Source organism: Eleutherodactylus coqui, chromosome 2, assembly GCF_035609145.1.
Source record: "Eleutherodactylus coqui strain aEleCoq1 chromosome 2, aEleCoq1.hap1, whole genome shotgun sequence".
NCBI classification, from domain to species: domain Eukaryota; kingdom Metazoa; phylum Chordata; class Amphibia; order Anura; family Eleutherodactylidae; genus Eleutherodactylus; species Eleutherodactylus coqui.
In genome coordinates, this window is record NC_089838.1 from 254134108 (window position 1) to 254152639 (window position 18532).

Consider the following 18532-nt stretch of genomic DNA (forward strand, 5'->3'; position numbering starts at 1 on the left):
AATTTTCCACAGACTGAGGCCTATAGGACTGTAGTTATGGGTAAGAGGGATGTGTTTGTGCGGACACGTCTATGTGAGGAGATGGGGCACACTGCCCTCCTCACTCTCCCCCATCACAGTGGAGGTCATTTTCCACAGACGGAGGCCTATAGGACTGTAGTTATGGGTAAGAGGGATGTGTTTGTGCGGACATGTCTGTGTGAGGAGATGGGGCACACTGCCCTCCTCACTCTCCCCCATCATAGTGGAGGCCATTTTCCACAGACTGAGCCCTATAGGACTGTAGTTATGGGTAAGAGGAATGTGTTTGTGCGGACACGTCTGTATTTATAGCCTGTGTGAGGAGACGGGGCACACTGCCCTCCTCACGAGCTCGTCACTCTCCCGCCTCCTCTGCCGGCAGCAGCCCCGCCCCCGGCGGTCACGTGCCGCTGACGTCAGGGAGGTGCTCAGTGACTAGCATGTTGCCGCTGTACGTTGATAAGGAGGCAGCGCGGTTCGGAGGGAGCAGAAGTGCTGAGGAGAGGGACGCGGTGGCGGCGGGTGCTGCAGGATGGCGGGCAGTAAACAGAGGCGGGGAGCCCCTTGGTGTCGGTGCCGTAGTGGGGTACGGCGGGTGAAGTCTCCCAGGGGCCGACCATGTAGTAGGGGGACGGGGCTCACACTGGGCTGGGAGGCAGACTGAGAACGACAAGAAGGCAACCCAAAATGGCGGTGTGAGAAGGACGGCTGCAGCCTTTGTTCGCAGCCTGCGCCTCACCAGAAGGGTGTGCCGTGCCGAGGCGACGATCAGCGGTCCTCCCCGGCCCGGGGGATGTGTGGGGCTCCCCGGCTCCCGTGTGGCCCTCGGCTCCGACGGACAGATCCTCCCTGTAATGGCGGCGGTGAGTATGGCGGCTGCTTCTTCTTCCCCCTTTGTCCTTGGGTGGGGAAGAGCGCTATAAGCGGGTGTCCTTGAGAGGCGTCCCCGGCTGTGGGTGAGCGCTGCCGGCCGTGCGGGGAGCTTCCCCCGGGCTGACAGCCTCCCCGCCGGGACTTTACACTCTTTATAACAACATTTTGGCCATTTTTCTCCCTTTTTCTTGCTGTGAGCCTCCATGGCTGCCCGTGGTGCCAGCTGTGCCCGCTGGGTACAAGTCCCGTGCCCGCAGCTGGCAGCACATTTATCAGCCTTTTCTCTCTGTTATCTGCCTTTCTAGTTCCATCCTGTTATTAGATACTTTGTATATAAAGGCTGACAGGTGATGATATAATGATATCCCGCCAGCCGCCGCCATAGAACTGCGCATCTTTATGTCCCTGACATACGGGGACCCTTCGGGGGGCTTTTAACACATAACATGCCAGGGCTATTTTACATAACCTATGACTTCTCCTCTAGGTTTGGGACTGGTATTTGGGGGTGATCAGTGCTCCCCAAGTTTTTGCTATGCCATAAAATACCTCCAAAGTCCCCGGTTTTGTCCCCTTGATGAGGGGGATCTGCTGTTTTTCTGGTTTTGGAGTCCATGTTAGCTGATGGATCTGCGGTTTTTGTGTTAGATGATTCCATAAAGACTCTGCTACATTATATTGGTTACATTGTATCGAACGCATGTTACATATAGCACTACAGCAGTCCGTGATGGATGTGACAGGGATGCTTTATATCTACATACTCCTGGTTATTCATCTGGCCCCTCGGATGCCACCAGATACAACGCCCGTTATATTCCCCGTGTTGATAGATAATTTTTTTAATCCAGATATTTTTCCTTTTTTTTCAGGTGGAGTAACATTCAGAGATTGATTTTAGAAGTAAGTATTATACTTTTGTAGTATACCTTCTTGTTTGATTTATTTTTATATTGTTGCTGAAGTCTACATATATATATTTTTTGAACATTAGGAAAATCTCCTAGTAAGCGTTGTTAACAATTGCTGCTTTATTTGCAGGTAAACCAGAAAAATTGTCATGTGTGATAGAATCCCACGATCACAGGTGTGTCTCGTAATGGAAAAATGACCCAATCTATATATTTACAGTATGACCATTTTAGGAGAATGTTTTCTGGACTAGTATACCTCCACTTTTACACGGACTTTGTTTTTATTTACATGATCTTTTATTTGCACATATTTATAAATAAAAAATAAACATTTGTGTTTCCATGGGTAAAATCCCCGAATAATGTTGCGTTCTTAGAATTCGTTTCCTGACGTGTTACAGGTTGTAGGATTTATTACTACATTTGTACTTCTGTCCATCTGCAGCAGGATTTGTAGTTTTACCGAATATAAAAAAAGATGCATCATTTCTTATTTGAACAACTTTGCTTTTTCTGCCCATTTTTTGAGTATATATTAATTTCACAATTTGAATTCTAAATCCCTCTATGGATTTCTCTGGTCTAGGGGGGATTTAGTGGTTAATCCATAGAACAAGGCAACATTAAAGTTGAAAGATAACATTTTTTTTCCCACTGAAGCTGATAGTTTTGTATTTCTTTAGTTGTGCAGAATTTAATGTAGTTTTAGTGGTAGTGATCTAAACTTCAAGAAAAAGGATAATTTAGAATTACGTAATAGAAGTGGAGCAAATGCTCCTATTCTTGTGTACAAAAATACAACTACAATACACAATGAGAAAGTGGTGATGACTTATTTTTTTCATACGTGCAAAGATTATTTTTAATTAATCGCACAAAAATACGTATTTTATGTAGACTTAAAGCATTTCCAGTAGTTTAACAATTAAGATTTAGAAGATTTTTTTTTTAATATGTTGGACTCTGCATTTAAGGGATTTGTTTCTGATCACCATTTCCTTGCATTAATTTGTGTTCTAACAATATATCTCAAACTTGAACCCCTTTATTAAGTAAAGACACTTAGAGGCATAAAAGGCTATTATACAGCATTACTGGCAAAGCATCTCTTACTTGTGTAAACTCTACACATACGAGTAATTAGTTTTATTTTCCTTATTGGGATCTAATAATTCTCTACAATGGGTGCCCATGAGATACAACAATGTACAGCAGCCTCTCTGCATATAGTTATGTGCAAGTAACCTCTCAGGCATTTTACAGACCTGAAACCCAACATTCTATTGTATGTAAATGCCATTGGATTCCGTTTATAGCCTTAAGTTTTATGAAAACGTTTGGTATTGAATTATGTAAAAACTGTTAAATGCTATATTGTATGACAAAGCAAACAAATACCCAGAATTGTTTTGTTGTTTTTTTTAAAAAAATTTTTTAATTTTTTAAATTTGTTTATAAATATAAGAAGTTGTTTTGGGAAGCACAATTTTTACTTGGTCCATCAAAGGAGCACATAAATGCCTGTGCCTATTATTACCCCATTATTTAGGTCACTTCCTAAATGTCCCCTATTGCCCCTCTCATAGGGCCACTAGGTGGCGTTTTTCATGGTAAAGGGTCATACACCAGAAATCATAACAGCTCTTGAAAGCCCCATTTATTCCAGATTTGTCATAAATTCCAAATGGATATATGGGCTGTGACGTTACAAAGGGAAGGTGGAGCCTCTGGACCAACTATTGTACAACCCATAAGGCCTAGTGGGAAGAATCATGAACACAAGTTGAGTCCTTTCATAGGACCTCTAGACTCTTTGTAGTTGGCCCAATGAGCTAAGGCCTTTGGGGTGGGGAGGGATCAAAGATAGTGGTGGATGTGAGCAACACGGTCACCATTATTTCTTAGATTATCAAGTATGCTGGTGAAAGGAAAGTGGAAGTTTGATTGCTATGTGCAAAGCTGGAACTTCTTTTTTTTTCCCCTTAAAGGGAATGTATTATAAAAATGACAGTTTAAATCCAATTTTTGGCCTTACTTATTTCTATCAAAAGGTTAAAATGAGAAGAAAACTGTAGTCTTCACTCTGCCCACTGAGCCTCATGTTAGGCTGACACTTCCTGTTCTGCAGAGGACTTTTTAGTCATAATTACTGTAGTTGTAATTTATTAGGCATAATTACAATAAAAGGTAATGCCTATATAGGTAACGCAGGCTCCACCATTGAGAATAGGTGATGATCACAGCTCACCTCCTCCCCTTCCCTGAGCAATCACTTTTACACAGGTTTGATCATATGTGGATAGAAGTTGGTCATCTCAGGTTGCTATGATCCGTGTGGCTGCTGTAAAGCTGAAGCCTGTGATTGGCTAAAGAAAGTCACATACACAGTGAACAGCATGTGACCACCAGCTTGCTTTTTTTGGGGGGTTCCAAGCAGTGGGCACCGAGATCTCAGAGCTGGATGGGAAGTAGCAGTTAGTGAAATTCAGTCTAACTTCTGGTGTCTTGCCAGGCAAGGGACCCTGTGGCCTGCAGAAGACTTCTGCTAAGAAACAATTATGTTTGAAGCTAGTTGGATAGACTTTCTGATTCAGTTTAACCAGCTGAACTGATGGACGTGTACATAAGATTAACAGCAGATACTAGAAAAATAAGCCGGGTCTGCTAACGAACTACAGATCTGTAGTCATCGGCTTTGTATTCCTGCTGAATGAGTTGCAGCCAATTAATATGTGGTTGGATGTCAGCATTGGTATTGGCAGTGTTTCTATAGCCACTGAATAATGTTAAAACTGAGTGGTTTTTTTGGGGGGGAGGGTGGAATAAAACTTTCCAATCTACTTTTACTAGCATATGCCTCTGTTACTCAACTGCTGCCTTGTCCTCAGCCATAATGTTTAACAGCACCCTGATCTCCTCAGATAATTGTGGCTCGCCAAGGGCAGGTGTTGTGGAGTGGCACCTCCAAAGGGCTGCTGGTGGGAAACTGTTCAGGTTAATTCCTGTGTGTGTTGATACTGTTCTGCATATTGAGATAAGACATACACAAACAGGTTGTTTACAGGTAACCTATTTGTGTGTAGGGTGTATTTCCACAAATGGTTGCAGTTGCCACTGCAGATAATTGCTAGGGACGCACCCAGTATTCTGCAGAGCTCTGTAACCTTGAGGCCAGTTTCACATGACTGTATTTTTGGCAGTATTAAGCCAAAAGCAAGGGTGGAGCCTACAGAGGAAAAGTATAAAGGAAGACTATTCATTATTTTATTTTTTTTTCTTCATAATAGCCACTGCAGTGTCTTAACGCAGTCTTTGTAGTTCATCCAGCTGGAAGAAGTCCTTCTAGCTTTGACTCTGAGCTAGATTAAAAAACAAACATACGTTTCCAAAAAATTGTGGGTGGTGGGGGAACAGGGTATATTTACCCCCAAAAATGTAAAATTCACACGACACACTGTTATTGCTGCAGACGTCACCGTAAGCATTGCAAAGGGTGAAATCCATAGTATAGACATACCGGAGATGTAAACTGGCATAGTAGGTCCGTTTATACTACAGATTCTTTTGTGCTGTGTAATAGGATTTAGTTGACTAGATTTTATATAGACTATGCCGTGGTTGTAATTTCCCACACATAAATTTACAGAGTTTATACCTCATGAAAACGGTACTTTTTCTTTTTTTTTTTTTTTTTCTTGTGCTGTTGATCTTACAACTGTAAAATGAGATTTGGGTAAATGGAAGTCGGGTGGGGGTGGCCTGCAGTCCAGTCTGTAGGTACCAGGTTTTAAAACAAAGTGAACTCTGCAGATTGATATACTAAATCTCTTCCCACTATAATAAGGGCTCACTCACATGGGTGTATTATGGTCATGTATTACATGTGTATGTAATAAGTGGTGCTGAATCCCCGTAAACTTGCAATAAAGCAGTCAGACGTTGCACACATGAGGGGGCGGGGGGAGACTGCTGTATCTTCTATTTTGGGTCTGTATTGCGAACCAAAATAGCCCATTCAAGTCTATGGCAATGGTGGTAAAATTATGCAGGGAATACTCAATACATGTGTATCCATGGCATATTTATGCTGGAAGGAGACACTACTTTATTTGGTTATCTACAAAATGCCCAAAATACGCAGGTAATGCATGTATTTCAGTCACATAAATACCCTGTATTACATGACTGTAATATACAATCCAAGTGTGATGAGGCCTAACTTGTAGCTTATTCACTTAAAAGGCAACTCCAGTAAAAAAAAACCTTTTTCCATTTCCCCAGCCCTTTCTCAATCACCTGATCGTCGCAGTCTGGACATCTCTGTATATTGCAGTCACTTCCATGTAGTGTAGCCCCCTTTTCTGATGTCCATCTGGTACTATCTTGATGTTGCTTTCACATCAATCCCATGATGCATCAGCACAGCATTACATGATCAGCTACAGCCTATACCATCTCTGCAATACCACCATTTACTTTCTGTAATCACCTAAATAAGATAACAGACCATAAGTACCCAGTTAGAAGGATGAGCTGTGATCTCCTCTATTATAACTGTGTGACAGGAGCTGTATCATCTGTAACTGATAGGAGTGTCTGTGTCCTCCCGCTAGACAGTTTCTGTCTCCATGTAATAGCATCACACAGACTGAGAAGCTGAACACAAGTCCAAATTTGAGCTGGTTTGAAAAAAAAAAATAAAATAACTGGAGTGTCCCTTTTAAATCTGCTCTTGTCCTTCTTGGGTCAGGATTCCAGCAGGCGGTGGTCCTTGGTGAATGCCGGATACTTCTATGAACACACCATACAAGGAGGGCAGTTAATCACTGAGACGTCCACTGGACTCCTAACCAAAGAATAAGCAGAGGTTTAACCAAATTACTAGATTGTAGCTTTTTCCTAAAATAAAGCACTCCTATAACTGGTTCCTTCTAGCTTTGTCATGTGGGGTATTTCTAGAATCTGTTTAGTTATGCAATATGGCTGTCCTGTGTTCTGGTAGTCCACTTTCTAACTCATTTTTTTTTCTTTTTCCCCTCTCAGACAAACCTGGATAACTACATTTCGGTAAGTGTTATTTATTAATTAACAATGTGCCTGTATTTTTGAGTGTAACAATTCGTCTCCCAAAGTGTCTTGTTGCAAAGTGTTCTGTTTAAATGAGAACTTGGTGAAGATTGGGGCATGGTTAAAGAACAACTCCAGTCATAAATCCCACAGCGTAACCTGCACACTGAAGCCTTTGTGCCATCTTCATGCCCCCTCCTGTGCCAGAATTGTCCTAGTCTACTGCATTGTTTTTGTAGCTACTTTTGGCTAGCATGGGTATTGGTTGGCAAATTGAGCCGTAACAAAGCTGTGACCCGGATAGCGCAGACTCCTGCAAAGCTAGTTGAAAACTAAGGCCCTTTTCTTGGCTCCCGGGTCCTGCCCTTTCATCATTAGTATATTGGGGGTTCTCTCGTGTTATGACTGGAGTTAGTCTTTATACACATGCCAAGCAACATCTACATGTCTGCTAGTTGTTTATAATAAAAAATAATGGTTGTAGCATTGAAATATCCACTGGCTTAACTGCAGGAAGTTCGGCTGTATTTAGTGATTCAAGTGGAATGTGGAGTTACTTTTATTCCTAAGGACTTGGGTTTTCCAGGCAAAATCTATTGATGAGCTATCTACAGGGATAGTCGTTAAGGATCTCCAGTGATGAGCTGATCGCCTGGCCTGCTGTCAGTGTGGCGGCCTGGACGTGCGTCATATGGGACGGGAAAGGAAGTCCCCTAGCTGGCTTCACTTCCACTGAAATCAATGAGCGACTATTACATTTCCGGCACTTCCGCCTCCGACATCGCTACTATGGCTACTAAAGTGTAATGGCTGCTTCAGCTCCCTTTGAATTCAATGGGAGTTAAGCCAGCTTCCATTGTCATCAACTATGGCCCACTGCCATAACAGTGTGCTGGGTGACCGTCTTGTGGCGGGTCCCTGACCAATTATTGATGACTGACTTATTCTGAGGATAGGTCATCAATATTTTTTTTTTTTTTACCTGGAAAACCCTTTTTTTATAGGAGTTCTTTGACCTTATTTCTTACTGAAACTATGCAGCTCTTGTCATAGGCTGTCTTATTGTCGCAACCTCTTAATGTTAAAGCGACACTAGGGATAGTGCATTGTATCGGAAATGATGCCTCCTTGTTAATGTCCTTATGGCAGCAGAGCTCTGAAATCTATAAAGCATTTCTATATATGTCGCAGGGCACTAGAGCCCTCCGTTCCTTTCCTAAACTACAAATAAGACGTGCCTCTAGCTGCCACAGCGGGTCCCACCCTGAGCCACTTACCTGCCAGGAGCTGAGACCTGTGCCTTGTAGAGGGCTATCCGTAGTTCAGTGGCATGCCACCACAAGTCATTAGCAGGTGCTTCAGCAACTAACATAGTATTGGCTTTTACATTTGCTATTCCCTTTAAGTTTACCATTTCTCAGCCTGGAATGGCTGCTTACAGAGAGCAGCAGACTGCATTTTATAAGTGCCCAGCCAAATGATGTGCAATATATTGACTTAGTTTGTATGATCTTTGTGTCAAAAGAAACCTCTTTCCTTGTGTTTGTGGACCTGGTGCCGAGCTCTAGGCACACTTGTGAATGTGCTTTTGGTTTTTACTATGTTTCAGCTTGAAAAAGATTGACGTTATATTGATGAATATGGGTGATCCTAAATCGGCAGTTATGGGTTTTTTTTTTTTTTTTCCAAGAATCAAATTTTGAGGGGGTCTTTTGGCAGAGGGCACCTTTTTTTTTAGGTTGTCCCTTATTGGTGAAAGCTGAGGGGGTGGGGTACTTTATAAAGTAGGATGAGGCTTGTTGGATTTCACTATTCCTATCCTTTTTGTACTCTTCAAAATGGTTCATGGTGTGGCTTGAAAAATGTCTGCCAGCTAGACGAGTGCATGTGTACGGCCAGCTAGACGAGTGCATGTGTACGGCCAGCTAGACGAGTGCATGTGTACGGCCAGCTAGACGAGTGCATGTGTACGGCCAGCTAGACGAGTGCATGTGTACGGCCAGCTAGACGAGTGCATGTGTACGGCCAGCTAGACGAGTGCATGTGTACGGCCAGCTAGACGAGTGCATGTGTACGGCCAGCTAGACGAGTGCATGTGTACGGCCAGCTAGACGAGTGCATGTGTACGGCCAGCTTCAGAGTGGCATCACCAGGATTGCTCTTGGCAGTGCTGTGTGGTTCAGAGCAGCTGCTGGGGCTTTCCTGACAGGACTTTCCATATGTCCCATGCTGGAGTCAGTCCCCTAAACTCTGGTACTGTCAGCGCTAGGGGGGTAACGTTTTCTGCAAGCTAGTTTTAACTCTTGTCAATTATAAAAACTTTTGTTTCATAAAGATTCCAGTGTTCTGTCCAACAAAATGGGTGTCCAACAGGTTTTCTGTGTACTTGGCACACGTGGTTGCTATGGACAACCCTGACACTACTTGTCATTGCAGCTTATTCCCTGCATCCATTGTAAGTCTCTCAATAAGCTTCTTGAGGCTTGTTGTGCAGCTAACGGGGGTCGGTATTGGAGTGTTTGATATGTAGATATCTTAAGGTCTACACTAAAACAAAAAAATGGTGTGTTTTGTACATAACTTTCCCTCATTGAGCATAAATCTACCAACTTAGCACAGCGACAAAAGTGTAGCTAGCTGAGCTTGCCACGACTGCTAGCTTTCTGCACACAGGGACAGTTGATCCTCCTGACATTACACATGAAGTACTTCTGCTATTAAGTAGGTTTAGTTTATACTAATGAGATTATATGGGGCTGACGCAATGCATCATGCCTGTAACTTTAAATCCTTGGTCAAGTTGGCTCTGTGGTATTGATTAAATGACTTCCCCCGCTTGCAAGGTTTTGGGTTGTACTGTTGCCAAAGCTAATTGTGTGCCGTTACCTCTGGGTTGTACGGACGGACTAGAACCTTCTGCACATCTATCCCCAGACAAGACACTTTGTTATAGTCCTGTCTTACTGTATATTCCAGTGATGACGAGGTGTAATGGCTCCACAGTAGCTTCCAGTTCTGTGCTGGTCTATAGACGCTAATATTCAGTGCGGTCCATCCGTATTGTCAGATAAATGTGACAGCTGATACGGTGTAACCATCATGGCTCCAGAAGTCAAGGTATCAGTGTGAACAAAGTAAAAGTCTTGTGTTCAGCCTTCCTGTTTGCCCACTAGTGCATTATATAAGGGGGGGTCCCATGAGTGTGCTGCCACCATGCCAATCCCTCAGCAAGCCAAATATTTACATTTTTATTGAAGCAAAACAAGGTGTGAGAACAACTGTCCTTGTGTTCAAAAAGCAGGGCCCCGTGTCAGATTGCTCAGGTTTCTTCTAGTAATGCGTTTTTAGAGAGTTGTGCATTTTGCAACTTGTAAAAAGTCTTTTGCATAGAATGTGCGTTAATTTGGAGTAAAACCTATTGCCTGGACTAATACTTGTTTATATCCATGGGGCGTTGTAAGTTTTAGGCCTCATTTATGAAAACTGCATTGGTAAAAGGATGACCTTGGTCAACCAGTTCAGCTCCACCTTCTAAGGTAGAGATATGGACTGTCTGCCCTGTAAATGGGGTCCTTGTAATCACAGTAGAGGCATTTAATAGGGGTTATGTAAGGTTACAGAAACATGGCTGCTTTCCTCCAAATATGGCACTGCTCTCCATGGGTTGTCTATTATAGATCAGCTCTATAGAAGTAAATGGGGCTGAGCTGCAGTACCACTCACAACCCATTGACAGGTGTGGTGCTGTTTTTGGGAAGAAGTAATTGGTCAGGGTATTTTTAGTTGTTTTTTTTCTAAACCTGACCAATTAATTTTGAGTATTTGAATGTCGTGAGGATGTTTTTGGGAGGATTTTTATTTAAAGGGGTATTCCAGAAACTGGGTGAAATTCTTAAAATTTTCGTAATGTTTCTACTTGCCATTTATTCCGATCGTCCATCTAAACTGTCATACGGACAGCCTGCGCCATTGTTGCTTTCCAGGCAACTTCACATTTCTATGTTTTAAAATGGTGCTGGAGTGCAAAAACTACGTCTCCCACAATGCCCCACTCCCAGTTAGACAAGTGTGCATTCACAACTGTACGACCTGTCACCATTACAGAATGTGAAGGCACTGAGCATGTCTGACCAGTAAAACAGCCGAGCCTACAGGTCGTAACCATTGGATACCAATGGAGAACTAAGGTGGGGGGGAGAACCACGGGTAAAGCAACATCTCTGCAGCTTTGTAAAACAGGTTTTAACAATGTTACAAAATTATGTCATCTCCTTATGAAGCGCATAACTTTCACTTTGTTTCTGGAATATCCCTGTAAATGAGCTGTGCGGGATTAGAACTTTGTCCCTCCCCACTGCATTACGCCTCATGTCCATGGGTGGGTCGGATTCCGCGTGCGGGAGCCTGCAGCTGAATTCCACCCTGCCTGCGGCCGAGGACCCTGCATACCTAGGTGGGCAGCGGCAGCCATGCGGACCTCTGTACTTACAGGTTTTCTGTACTGCGGATGGTCCGCACGGCTCGCCATTGGGCATGCACAGTACCGATTTCACTTTTTATATTTTTTAAATCTCCTTCTTTCCTGTGGAGTCCACGGCCCCGTCTGCGGTGTCAGCTGCAGATTGGATGGCTGCCATTAACTTCAATGGAAGCCGTCCATGTGCAGAAAATGGAGCATGCTGTGATTTTCTTTTCCGGACCTAAAGGTCTACAAAACAAATCTGCATACTCTATTTGCGGGCGCCCAGGTCTCCTGATGGGTGGCTTGATTTGTGGATCTCCCGCAAATCCAATCCACTCTACCTGTAGGCATTGGGCCTTAGTCTTTTTCGTGGGTACTGTGTGGTGGTGCCACTCAGTCTCGGAGGGTATAAGGAGTAGCTGACATTGGGGCCAGTTTGTTCTGAGTTTTTAAAAGCCCAATGTAAAACTATTCTGCTGTATGAACCGTACAACATGATGCTGAGTGTCTGACAGTGGTGAGAAGTGTAGAGTACAGCTGAGACAAGGGTATGCTGCCCAAATGAGGCAAACGGGCAATACTTTTTCGGCACTTTTTTTTTTTTTCTACTTTGGGGCTGAAGATGATTTATCAGCACATTAGACCTACATGCATATTGGGATAATTTTATTTTATTTTTTCTTGATGTATGCTAACATGTAAAGGTCCTGTTTGAACGAGTGACGTCACCATTGGCTCGTTGGCCCGGGCAGCCTGTTTAGACAGGCAGATACATTGTTGGCTTGTTCAAACAAGAAATCATTCCGTCTTTCACATTCGCTGTATAAGTGACCGAGAACGACTGAGCGAGCTGTTCAAACCGAACGATAAGTGAATGAGCCAATGATTTGTATTTGTTTCTGCCTGCATACAATGATCAGCAGACTGTTCTCGTTCGGTCGTTGGCTCTCGCTCAGTCTAAACTATTATTGTGCACTTTCACTTGTTTGCTTTTTAGATGCAAAAAAATTAGTTCACTATAAGACCTGGACATGGTGCGACACGTGTGACGTGTTCTGTTGTGATTGGGGGTGAATGAGCGGACGGTCCCAGCAATGCTTGCTCCCCTGCTTTCTCACAATGAATGGAGGAGGAGCAGCTGGAGATCGCTCCGCCCGCTTTCATTCACAGTAAAATGGGACTAGATGAATGACTTCTTGTTTACACAAGCCAATCTTTGGGTTTTATGCGTGCATAGATTGAATGCTGAAGAATAAGTGAATGAATTATCGTTCATTCAGTCGTTGGCAGCATTTGCACCGAAGGATTATCGTTCTGATTCCCGTGATCTAGCGAGGATCTTGGCGATAATCGTTGCATATAAAAGTGCCCTAAGGCAGGGCACATAAGGAAGGTCTTGGCAGACGACTTGTATAGCTTACCCATTACTAACCAGATACAATCCTAGACCTTAGGGCACCTACTGGGGGGCTGGAACTGATATATGGGTGTAATCCCAATGAGTCTGTCCAGGCTGGGTTCACACCTCTGCTAATCATTCCTGGTTTCTTTTGTCATAAGAACAGTAATATACAAAAATGAACACACATTGTCACATGACTAGCCCAAATGGGGTCAGCTTTCCATCACGGGGTCTCATGTTTGCCACTCTGTTTATCCAGCAAAATGCAGAGTTTGTGATGGCGGCTCTGGATGCAACCAGAGGTAGATGTGAACCCGGCCTTTAACCAATCTACCTCCTTGGTGTTCTGCTGTCACGGTAGCCGCTTGGCTTGTAGCTGGTGAACTAAAGGGTCTGGGCAGTGATTGGATCGTCAGTCAATATACATGAACTATTAGGACTATTTTACAGTATGCATTGTGATCTGCCCAAATATCACTGTTTAGTCCTAATGTTCCTATCTTGGGCATTTTAATGCATAATACACATGCTATGCCATAAGCAGCTCCTGAGCCAGGACCCCCTGCCCCCCGCCTGGTTAGGTGGCTGCTGGCCGTCACACTTCTAATGCCAAGCTTGCTCATTTCTGTAATTCCCATAAAAGAGAATGTAGAGCCGGCCGCACATGTGGTTTCCTCTCCATTCCCTGCTCGGATGTGACTGCCTGCTCACCAGGTGGATCAGAGGACCACCGGTCTGGAGATGGATGCAGGGGTCATCCGACACATCCTGTGGCTATGCCATAAAGCTCTAGATGGGAATACCCCTGTACATAAGGAGGGTAGCGCCCCTACTATTCATCTCTGTACATGTTGGCCATGGTTACAATTGGTTTATGTTGCTAGTTTGTTTCCTTTTTTAAAGGCGTTGTTTGCTGATATAGATGACTTCCCATTGGGGTGTTCTCTAAATGATGTACTAGTAGCAGCAAATAGTCATCGGTTGGCTCCTCTAATTCTGTGTAGTTGGGCTACATAATGGCTTACACTTGGGTCTCTTGGCTGAAGGCTTACCAGACTTTCTTCCCAAGAGAGGAGCTCCTCATAGGCCCCGTCTGGCATCTTGGAGCTCACTGGGTAATGCTGCACCCACAGTGGTTATTCACACTTGTCCTGATGGCTGAACAGAATGTGTGACCTGTTTATGGCGCTGTCATGGTGATCACGGTCATGGCCACTTGCTATATAGGTTTTATTGAAGGTGAACATGCTTCTGTTAATACCTTTTCCCTACTGTTACATGGGTAGGGTTGCTGGCTTTAGCTGATTCTGCCATCACTATGTAGTTGTTCCCAATATGCTGAGTGGTAAACTAAAGGTACCTTTTAATTATGCTGTAAAAATGATGGTAATTCTGGGCTACCCTTTCTTTCATAAATGGTCCCCACTCCAGTAGGTAGCATCTCTGGCACACTGATGTACTAACACAGAACACGAGGACGTGGTTTCTGCCAACTATGCCCATTTTTAAAGGAGATTTAGAACATTTCTGCAGCTACGTATAAATCCTGAATTCTTCTACTGTCACTCTTCTGGGCATTGTGAGAAAATGAAGGCCCAGAGGAGTAACTCGTAGCTCCTGGTCCCAAATGCCAAGTCTGTAGCAGTTCCCCATCTACCGTGCACCAGCATCAAACTGGTGTCACTTGTGTGACGGAGGGCTCAGTCACTGAGGGGCAGGTGTGACTGCTACCTCTGCACCCCTTGTAACTCTGCCCCTGTGAATACCCCAAGGCATCCATGAGGCTCCACGGAGATGGTTCTTATAGTGAGCAGTCTGATTGCTGAAATGGGACTCCGTTCATTAGGGCAAATGTATAAGTGTAATGGTAAGTGACTTGTCCAAGAGTACCCACATTCCAACGGCCTTTCTCTTTTTAATTTTTCAAAGCCCTCCCAGTGCAGTTGGAGTGGAGTCTACTGAAGTCAAGAATGGTCCTTCTAATGCCCAAACTGCATGGAGTCTAACGGACTGTGGCTGTCTGTCCCAGTCAAGAAAGGAACTTCATTACAGAAGCACCAAGAACCTCAAGAACGGCCACCATACTGTCTTGCCATGAACTTTGTTTTGAATACTTTTTGACTATTTCCTTGCGCTAAATCGTTAATTTCTTAATGACAACTGTGTCAAGTCTTTTCAATAAAGAAAAACTTAATTCACCCTAACGTGTCTCCTTCGTGGTTCATGAAGTCAATGGTTCTTGTCAGGGTTGGTTTTGGGCACCATTGCTGCCCTTGTGGTGGTTTGGTCTTGGTTTTTAATGTTCTTGGTGTGACAATTTAGACCAAATGATGTATGAATGGGCATTATTGGTAAGAGATGGGCAAAACATTCCAGGTATTAACAAATGGTGGACCCTACTGTGACTGGTGGAACTGGTGTATGCCAAGAAACTTGGCCACGTCTGAGAACTTCAAACATCTAAATGTGACTTTTTCTATTCTTTGGGGTCCATATACAACTGAGCGGCTTCAAGTAGCCACATGGCACTCTTACACTGCAAGACGCCATTTTCCCAGAACAATGATTCAAACTGATGGTGCCCCCTATTGGTGGTGTACATGTACTATGAAAGCTCTACCTTCCATCTCCATGTTCGTTGAGTCAACACAATTGAAGGCTTTCCAAAATCTCCAAGATTGGGTTAGTTCTTTGAAACACAATCCACAATTCCTGGTACAGTGTTCCTTCACTAGGTCGGCGCTGTTGAGTTAATGAGATCCCATAGTGTAATCTTAGGGTGTTGGACAGTAGCCCTTCCAAGCCATCATGGGTTGGCCACCATACAATACTGGTACAATGTGAGTGAGCCCTTGGGGTGGGCATGACTCCTCCCATATGTGCCCCTCATATGCCACACATTTAATGGTTTCCCTTCATCTTCTTCAAGAAGACATTTTAAAACTCTAGCCTCACAAAATGGCTTACTTCCTGTCCAGAAAGGAAGTGATTTATCCCAAGGACTGCAACGTTTACAAAGACAAAGGAGACTAGTTGTCTGCAGTGAGTGGCCAGTGAAGGGTGCTGCCCCTGTGCCCCTGCCTAGGAGGGTGCCCCGTGCCTCTCACCCTGGGGTTCCCGAGCCCTGTGGTAATGGTGGCTGTGAGGGGGTGGGTCCTCACTACATCACCTGAGTTCTGGGGTAAATGTACAGAGTGTCAATCACAGGCAGAGCTCAGAGCTGGGAAGGAGCTACAGATGGCGGCTGTGCCTTAGAGAGCGCACTCCGCACAGCGCCTTCCCTGCCACTTCGGGATAACTTTGTGGAACTTGTGGCCCTCCCGAGCCCCCCTGTGCCCTGCAGCCCACCCCGGGACCCCCTGGACGGACAGAGCCCCCGCGATCCTCGGCTTCCCCCGTCCTTGTCCGCGCGGCGCCGGAGCCGAGGAGTGCTCGTTGTTTTCCAGCTCATGGCGCACCTCCATATTTGTGCGCTCTGATCACAGCCCGTCCTCCCGTCTTCCTGCCGACCCCCGGGGACGCTCTTCTGCCTTCCCCGCCGACCTCCAGCGTTACATTTTGCCCTTTTTTCCTGCTTTTTCTCCTTTTTGTTCGGATTTTCGCCGTATTTTGGCGTGTTTCGGCCGCTGCCCCGGCGCTAGGAGCGGCCATGGAATAAGACAGGTGAGCGTCCGGGCAGCACTACTACTAGCCGGGCGGCATTTTTAGGCACGTTTTGGGCTTTTTTTTCCCTCTTTTTGCTCACTTTTGTTATCGGGTGACGTAATCGTAAATCTTCTCCGGGCGAGGCGGCCGGGACCGGCGGACACACACGGCTCCCCGCGGGATCACCGCTGCTCCCTAGTGCGGCCGGGACCGGGATGCCAGCCTAACCGCTCCGGACATTTTACCTTTCTTTCAACTTTTGACAGCAAATCCTTGGGCACCCGGTAGCAGCAGCAGCCCCGAGGCCGGCAGCCTGCCCCCCGCCCGGGTCTAAGGATGATGAGGAGGAAGGAGGAGGACGGCGGCGGCGGCTCAGCGCACAGCAATGCATCCAGGTACGATGGTGGTGGTAACCCTGCTGCCCACCTGTCCCCTGCCCACACTGCTTCACCTCTCTGCAACCCCAGCTCCCCCTGCTGTTGTGAAACTACAACTCCCAGCATGCCATCGGCTTCCAGTGCATGCTGGGAGTTGTAGTTCTGCAGCTGTGGTGGGACTACAAGTTCCAGGACAACCCCGTGTATTTTGTGTGTTTTACCCCCAGCTCTGACCTTGACTCTCATTGCCACACCCTAATTTTCCTGGGTATTTTCTGGAAGTGTGCGAGGCCCAGGCTGTGCCCCCTGTCGCCTGCCCCTGGCAGGGCTTTATAGCTGGGCATTCCTAGTTTGTGGGGGTTTAATGCCACTAGTTCTGTGACCTTGTGCCTCTTGTAGGCTCTGCTGCATTGCACCATTTTATCTTGAGAGGGGTTATTTACAAAATGATATTTCCTACAAGGCCACAGTTAGAGCCTGGGAGTAAAGTAGATCCCAAGCCCTGGTATAGGGTCTCTGGGGAGAGGAGTGTTTACATGCATCTCCTTATCAGGGTTCCCCCCCACTGCTGGGATATGGGCCGTGTTATTGTATGCATGCTATTTACTTTTCATTAGAGTCACTTTTTTTCTATTTCCTTGATTCCTATGTTGTCATTATTTTATATACACAGCCAGGTGTTATTTACCTTGGTTACCATGCACTATAGTCATTAGCACTGTATAATGTTCATGACATTGAAATAACACACTGGCTGTAAACATTGTGATAGCAGTACAGTATATATGTGTGTATATGTATATATAATATTTTCACATATTGAGATCTATTAATGTGTGTGTATATATCTCATACTCACTACATACACTAATATATTAGTGTATATATATTTTACACACATGACATATTAGTGTGTATATATAATATATATATACACACACACACACATTTTCTCATACACACCACATACTAATATATAGCTATGTAGTGCATATATGTGTAGTAATCTTTATTTGTATAGCGCCAACATTCTGTAGCACGCGTATGTGTATAATATATATATATTACACATATACACGCACTACATACATATATATATATTAGTATGTGTGAGAATATTATATACACACTAATATATAAGTATGTGATGTGTGTATGAGAATATATATAAACGCTAATATAAGTGTATGCAGTGAGTTTGAGATTTACATGCACACATATTGTGTGTGTGTGTGTGTGTGTGTGTGTGTGTGTGTGTGTGTATATATATATATATATATATATATATATATGTATGTATGTATGTATGTATATATGTGTGTGTGTAGTGAGTGTATGATATATATGCACATATATACACACGTACTACTAATATATTAGTGTATGTAGTGAGTATATGAGATATATACACAGACATATACACACATATATGCACACATACACACGTACAAATATTGGCGGATGTAGTGTGTATGAGATATACACACACACATATATATATATATAGATATACGTACTAATATATTAGTGTATGTAGTGAATGCATGAGATATATATATATACACACACGTGTACTAATATATTAGTGTATCTAGTGAGTATGAGAAATATACACAGACATATATATATATACACATACACACACGTACTAATATATTAGGTGTATGTAGTGAGTATATGAGATATATATATACACACACACACGCATACTAATATATTAGTGTATCTAGTGAGTATATGAGATATATATACACATATATATACACACGTA

General features: G+C 44.1%; 1 protein-coding gene and 1 long non-coding RNA gene across 5 annotated transcripts in view; both read left to right on the plus strand.

Moving 5' to 3' along the window:
• The first annotated feature begins 478 nt into the window (after positions 1-478).
• LOC136612461 (uncharacterized) lies at positions 479-14943 on the plus strand. Its single transcript, XR_010790395.1, has 5 exons — positions 479-884; positions 1767-1797; positions 1936-1981; positions 6852-6875; positions 14669-14943. It is a non-coding gene; the product is annotated as an uncharacterized lncRNA (long non-coding RNA).
• Positions 14944-16219: 1276 nt separating this feature from the next.
• CHD2 (chromodomain helicase DNA binding protein 2) overlaps positions 16220-18532 on the plus strand; it is an 81041-nt gene continuing 78728 nt past the window's right edge. For all 4 annotated transcript variants that reach the window (XR_010790396.1, XM_066592828.1, XM_066592830.1 and 1 more), the window contains exon 1: positions 16220-16779. Coding sequence is in view for 3 of the 4 variants with exons in the window: in XM_066592828.1 (XP_066448925.1) it covers positions 16721-16779 (59 nt within the window). In the remaining variant the exon portion in view is untranslated. The remainder of the gene's footprint in view (positions 16780-18532) is intronic.